Here is a 7,500-nt window from a genome sequence, read left to right on the forward strand (position 1 = left end):
GTTGTGCAGTTCAAGCAAACGCTTGTAACCACTGTTTGCGTTTTATTCTTAATGATCAACTATCTTCACAAGTTCATCAGCAATCTTAGTGAGAAGACTGCGCCACTACGCCAATTGCTTCGGAATGACATATACACTGGACTTGGGGGGACCCTCAGCAACAAGCTTTTGTAGCTCTGAAATCTGACATCTCTTAATGCACCAGTCCTTAAGAACTTCAACCCCTTAAAGCCTGTTACGCTGTCTGTCGATGCCTCTAAGAGTGGCCTTGGTGCTGTATACCTTCAGTATGGGAACCCTGTGGCCTTTGCCTTGCACGCTCTCACAGAAGACGAATCTCGATAAGCGCGGGTCGAGAAAGAACTGCTCGCTGCAACATTAGCAAGCAAGAAATTTCACGATTTCATTTATGGTCGAGAAGCCATCATTGAAACTGACTACAAGCCTATTACGGCAATTCTCAACAAGCCTCTTCATACTGCACCTGCCCGTCTGCAACGCATGCTGTTACAGCTTCAGAGGCACAATTTGAAGTTCATTTACAGAAGAGGAACGGATCTTCATGTAGCGGATGCATTGTCAAGAGCCTACATTACCGAAGAACCTGGTGTAGAGGATGACGATCAGCCTGATGTGTTATCTTTGTCGTCGATGGCCGAGCTCTAGAGTCATACTCTTGCAGATCCCATTATGCAAAAAGTGGCTCATTTTATTGCAAATGGCTGGCCGTCAAAGCTCAAGAGTGTAACCCCAGATGTTAAAGTCTACTTCCCTATAAGACTAGATGAGCTGATTGTTGACAATGGAGTGATTCTGAAGGCCTCAGAGGTGTGGTTCCAAATTCCTTGCATAAAGAATACATCCAGCTTCTCCACAAACGGCATCCAGGGACAGATTCTACCAAGAGAAGAGCAAAGGATATGTTCTACTGGCCCTCCATGATGCTGGAAATTGATTCTACGATAGCCTTGTGTCAGCCTTGCAACAGTGCAAAACCACACCAGCACAAAGAGCCACTTCTGGTCCACCCTGTTCCGGTGCTTTCATGGTCAGTGCTGATATATTTGATTGGTTGACTCATATTCCGGCTGGTTCGAGATGAATTTTCTCCACGATGTATCTACCAAAACTGTTATTCAGAAGATGAAGCGCCACCACTTTTCTGTTCATTGAATTCCATGCAGGTTGCTGACCGACAAAACCCTTGATAATTTTTCAGTAGAGAATTTAGAAGCTTTGCCGAAGAATGGAATTTCCATGATGTCACCAGTAGCCCTCACTTCCCACAGTCCAATGGCCTGGTTGAGAATGCAGTGAAGCATGCCAAGAACCTGCTCGACAAATGCAAGAAGGATGGTTCAGATCCTCTACTTTGCCTTCTTAATCTCAGGAATCTTCCACGAGATCAAGTTCTTGGTTCCCCTGTGCAGCTTCTGATCTCCCGCTGCACCAGGTCCTTCTCCCAGTTGCTAAGAAGCTCCTTGCTCCCAGGGCCTCAACAACAAATATGTTTCCTCGCGCCTCAAATTCAAGCGTATGCAGCAAAAGGCCTCCCACGATCGTGGCGCCAAACCTCTTCCCCCTCTCAATTCTCAGCAGGTTGTGAGACTTCACACCTGAAAAGGCTATGAGAAAGTTGTTATTGTGAAACAACCCACTGCAGCCCCGCGGTCCTACCCTTTGAATGTTGGAGAGAGAGAGAGAGTACCGCAGAAACCGCAGACATCTGCAGGCTGTTCCAGAACGTGCTCCTGCTCCTCCTGAAGCAACCAATCAGAATGTTCCCGCCTTTCCGGCAGCAGCCAACCAGAGCGCTTCTCCTTTGTCCTCTGTTGAGTCTCCACCCGTGACACCTGCCAAGTCTCCAGTCCCTCGGCATTCTCCTGTAAGGACCCCTGTCAGACCCGAGACTCCAGTTAAATCTCCATCATAAACGCATAAACGTCTACGGCAAATGTTTCTGCTTCCAGTTGCCTGTCGCGTCCCAATGCTCAAAGACCACTGGTTGTCACTAGGTCTGGACGGATCTCAAGACCAAATACCAGATATCAAGATTCAGTTACTTCATTGGAGAAACTCGTTTCAGTTCTATTCTTGGACTGGAGTAGATATTAACTATTAGAATTGACGAACTACGAATTATTTTTGGTTTATTAGTTTCGTTCGTTTTCTTTCAGCGTGTGCTAATCTATTAACTCTGTTTGGTTTCTTTAGTTTCTTTACAGTCGTTTTACAAAGAGGGATGTAGAATATGTGTGAACCTCATGTAGGAATGTTTGTCAGGTATCATGTATTGTTCTCTATTCGTATAAATTAGGTAGCCATGCGTGGTCACAAGTCCCTGTTCCACTTTGGATCCAATAAACTAATGTGTTCTCTCTTCCTCCGAATCGACACTTACAATATCGGCTAAAGAGACTGTCCAGCCCACTTTGTCAGCCACACTGAAATCAAGCAACCTCTGAAACCGCGCGACGTTAAGCCGTCTAACCAACAATCCCTTGTTTATCAATTTAAATGTGACCTGTGTGATGCAAGTTATGTTGGTTACATGCGGCGGCATTTGTATCAATGCGTAGACGAGCACAAGAATGCGTCTTCCTGTATTGGAAAACATTTCCGTGTGAAACATTCTTATGAGCCCAGTGATCTTACCAGGAATTTTACCATCTTAAAAAAGTTTGACTGTCTCATTTATGATTTTTTTTTAATTAATGAACTGAGATCAAGTCTCAATGTTCAGTCAAACTCAATTCCTGCGAAAGTTTTTTAATCATTTTGAATTATGTTATTCTTGCATGTTTTTTAACACCCCTTTTTTACATTTTCATACTTTACATACTTTTTCGTAAATACTTTTGTTCTTGGGCTATCGTACTTTGATTAAAACTAAGACACAAACAGCAGTGATAAACATATTGAACTTAGTCATAGTCAAAATGAACAAGTTCAATATGTTTATCACTGCTGTTTGTGTCTTATTTTTACATACTTTTACTTCTTTGTTTTATATTTATACTTATGCAAAAATTTTTATCTTTAATTTTGGCTTGATAATGACAGAAGTTCGGTCGAAACGTCGCGCGCTGTATTACCGTTAGATTTTACTTCACATTGCTTTCAAAAACCTTTACTTGTAAGCACCTATTATTTCCCTATACAAAAAAGGGAAAATCCTCAAAGGATCTGCTCATTAGAACAAAACTATATAAGGTTCTATACTTGTTTTCACACAGGAAGGGAATCAGTGTTGCCTGTCACCCCTTACGTTACTTATCGTAAAAACGTATATTTTGCCCAACCTCGTTCCCAGGGTCTCTCTTTATCTTTGTCTTCTCAACGACAATGGAGACCCTGTGTACGAGGTTGATATTTCGCGTACTTGTACTTGTATTTATTTAACTCTAAAAGTTCCGTACTCTTAACCTCAACTATCTCAAAAAGGTAACAAAAATATTAATGCTTATTACCCTGATGAACTGAGCAGATCTTGAAAAGCCCCTTGGTGTTGAAGTTGGAGCTGTAAATGCGAACACAGGCTTTCCACTTGGCCAGTTCATAATTGCTCTTTGGCGTTTGCAAAGAGATTCCAATTCGCGGATTTGACTTGTTGCTGCAGCCCTGTACAACACAGCGACAATCTGGCATATTTGCCAATGTTTTTTTACAAACGATGAGCATGCACAACGGGATATTTTTCCACGTGTGGAGCTGTCACTTCGCCTCAGAGCACTTTGGTTTTGATGATATGATGATGTCACCGTCTCCCTGGGATCTTACTGGGACAAGCAATGGCCGACGCTCGTTCACAAAAAGCATGCATCGAAAAAAGCTCACTTCCATTTGGAATTTCCAACTCAAATTTGGCAGTCGCAATTATTGGCCTTCAAAGGTCACGAAAAGTAAAAAACAAGAAAAAGTCAAAATTTCGTCTCAGTAGCATTTTAATTATACAAATTTCTCAAGAGTAGAATTTACTGAGAATGTACTTGAAATTCCCGAAATTCCTAATACTAACTTTTTCTAAAACCTGAAAGTCGTAAAGTCGCCTTTAAAAGTGCACCCATGTGCCAGAGATATGGAGAGCATTAAATGAGCAGGAATTAATCAAATAGTGTCCCAGAGCTTGATAGAAGGTGTCTTAGGTATTGCGATGATTATTGTTTAGGGCATCTTCATATGAGCCCGGCTGTCTTGCTTTCCGAGATGTCGCTTAGCCTCTAAATCCTTTGTAAAAGCTTCGATGTGTTCGTATGAGACGGCGGGCTGAAAATTTTGCCATATGAACACTTCATCCTAGTTACCGGGAGGAAAATAATACAATACATTTTCGTTATAAAACGGACATTACCGAGTTTTCACTTCTCTTTTCTTCGATAGTGAAGCTCAGATTAGTTTCATTTGATAGATAATGTAAAGTCAAAATTAATTTGAAGTTGCTTAAACCATAGTTATTAAAGGGGACTGGTTTGGAAGCTTGGTAAACATGAAAGGAGCAAACAAAGATGCCAAGGTCCACGGCCGTGCACAATATTTTGTTTTAGGCTCATACACTATGCATGAATTATGTAACCAACACGTTTCTATTGGTTAGTTCCTCAGCGCGGAGTAAACAACTATTGTGTTTTGTGCACGGTCAAGGCCAAAAAAGAGAACAAAAACCCACAAGAAAGAAATCTGTCGGGTTTCATGACCATTCCCCTCAATTAACTGCTTAAACAAAGAAAATCGAGAAATTCTCGCCACGCTTCGTGGCTTGTCCGTTACATTTCACAGCTAAATGGTCCCGTCCCAAACTTTTCATCTCGGAAAGCCGGCTTAAAGTCGCCATATGAACAGAAACCAATTTCATCTTGGTAACCGATCCATCTCGGTCAACCGGGATCATGTGAAGAGCCCCATAATTATATGAAAACATTGTCAAATCACTGTGGATATGTAAGTATCAGTCCACTGGGCAATTTGACAATGGTTCGACCACAGTTAGTATCAACAAAAGGAGTAAAGCAGATGCCACATTGTACTTTGCCTGGTGCATGTATTCGTCACATTCTTAACATTCCCAAACAAAAAAGGAAAAAGAAAGTCATCCTAGGTAGGGTCACAGATTACCAAGTATGTTGCTATGTTTTTATCTCTGTTCAATTTAAGGAAACCTCGCATTCAGAAAGCCAGTAATTGTTCAAGGATTTTATGATCGAGGTGACTATACAGTAGATGGAAACCTCGGGACTGTGATGCGTCTATGGTCGTGGCAACTTGACTTGGGAAGGATGGTGCCAGTGAATGAAGTGATCTTCTACCGCGATACTCGCTCTACCCTTTATCCCTTGGTCACAGTGGGTAAGGTGGCTAAAAACAGATATTTACCTTTTCTGTTCTCAGCTGACAAGGAAAAGAAGGAAATACATTTGCACTGTGACTTTTCCTTTCATGAAAGATTCAACTATGGTGATTTTTATAACATAAAGCAATTTTCTTGGTAGAAATGTTTAAACCATTCTCCTTTTTTTATTTTTATCCCTTGTTTCTAAAGAATACATGTGCACCCATGCAGTTGTTCAAAGGCCAGATAGCTTTGTCCGGTGTATGCTTATCGAAATGTGACAAAATATCAAGATTGCCAATTTCATGTGCCAACTATACATTTATAAATCAAGTTTCCTATATTCCTATCAAATTGTCAGATTTTTATGTCAAACGATACACTTATACATCAATTTTTTTAATATTCATATCAAGTTCCCAGATATTCATGTCAAAACATCTTCCCTTACCAATGCATCTATGCCCATATCGAGCCGACTTTTTCATATTTGGAAAAAAAAATGTCAAGTTTACGTGCCCACTTTTAAAAATCAAGAAAGCCTGGTGCTGAGCATTTCAAAAAGGAAGAGGCAGCATGAGAACCAGCCGTACAATAAACAACATGGCGGCCACGAATCTCTTCAAGAGTTCTTCGTAAACTGATCTTGTGTGTCTGTGTTCACAATGCACCGCAGAGCAGAGTAGTACCAAGAAACGTTACGAGTATCAACGCTGCATCATCGAAATACGTCTTTACCAGGTGGCTCTGAGTTATGACGCCGTTGAGCGGCTGATGAAAGCTCTCAAGACAAATCTTGCTGTACTGCCATAACATCCAGGAAAGTGACACCGAGAACAGTACAGCAGGTTCAAACGGCTTCTTTATAGCCCACAGTTTAGTAGCTGCGACTTGGATGATCGAGTATTCTAGGTATGAATGTGTGATGTTTTTGTAAATAGTCTCACAATGTTGATTGGAATTACGGTCGTTTCTCCTACAGGTCATTTCGCCTACCGTCTGTTCGCCTACGTCTAGAGTCGATTCGCCTACGTCCAGTAAGTCAGTTCGCCTACGTCTTAAACTCCGTACTATGACAATCATTGTGTAAAACAGTTGCTTCACCTATTTGATGTGCGGTGTCGGAGTTCGTAAACAAGCGATGCCATTTTTGACGGTCGATGCCATTCTTAGTAACCTGAAGCCTTTTTATTCGGTTAGCTTTCAATAAATGGTTAGTATTTGCTTTATTTAAATACTTCAAAATTGCCTAATTGAAACCAATATTTCGGTAGTGTAGTGGACTGAGGTTAAGTGCATTTGCTCTTAAGCCGTTGAATCGAGTGTTCGATCAACTTTTTCTAATTTTTTTAAAAAAAAAATTTTCTAAGGTTTTTTCTCTGTTTTTTTTTTTAATTCTAAGTGACATACGCTGCCAGGTGTGCCGGGGTCTCCCTCTCTTTCGCTTCCCCTGTGGGTTCCACTCCAGTGCCCTCTTGACTACAAGTCCATCTGGTCTCCTCAACGTGTTGCCGATCCATCCCCAAGCTCTTTGTCTTATCTCTTGCTCTATCGGTCGCTGCCCTCTTTGTCTCCAAAGCTCTTTGTTATTTTTAGGTTTGTACGTAAGCGTTTCTAAATCGGTGTGTTTTGTAATCTTTCTAAAATTAGATTGATTACTATTTTAGAAAGTTCTAGAAGCTTATTGTGAGAGTATATAAGTAGACGAATCCTAGCGAAGTTTTTAACTAGTTTTTCACAAGCGAAGAGAGTTGGCGTTAGCCTTGTTTAGTCAAGTGTGACAGAAGCTGTGTTTATTCAAGTTGGCGGAGGCCGTGTAAGTTTGTTGAGTACGAGTTGTTCAGAGTTTTACTTCGTGGAAACTACGTTCATTTTGGAATAAATCTTGTTGTTGTTGTACCGACAACCCTGCGTTCAGTTTAGTTTGCAAACTACCTTTCCTCAAAACATTCGAACTCGTAACAAACTGATAAATGAAAAGTTAACAGTTGAGTGATATTCTATTAATTATACTAAATACGATTGTTGTTGTTAATAAAAGCAACAAAGTTTTTTCCTAACAGCAAAGCTATTTCGTGAGTTTTACCTGTCCCGCTGCGTGACCAGGTAACATATTAACTGATATTATATGCGAAAGGCGCCAAAGGGTCGTACCAGGCACCAGGGAGCGTTGA

General features: G+C 41.0%; 1 protein-coding gene across 1 annotated transcript in view; it reads left to right on the forward strand.

Annotated features, from left to right (window-relative positions):
• The window catches only part of LOC138023367 (uncharacterized), a 157,271-nt gene that overhangs the window by 98,515 nt on the left and 51,256 nt on the right, over positions 1 to 7,500 (forward strand). Inside the window, exon 6 of the mRNA XM_068870378.1 lies at positions 5,152 to 5,343. Within this exon, the coding sequence (XP_068726479.1) occupies positions 5,152 to 5,343 (192 nt within the window). The remainder of the gene's footprint in view (positions 1 to 5,151; positions 5,344 to 7,500) is intronic.

The sequence above is a fragment of the Montipora capricornis genome, chromosome 11, assembly GCF_036669925.1.
Source record: "Montipora capricornis isolate CH-2021 chromosome 11, ASM3666992v2, whole genome shotgun sequence".
Lineage (NCBI taxonomy): Eukaryota > Metazoa > Cnidaria > Anthozoa > Scleractinia > Acroporidae > Montipora > Montipora capricornis.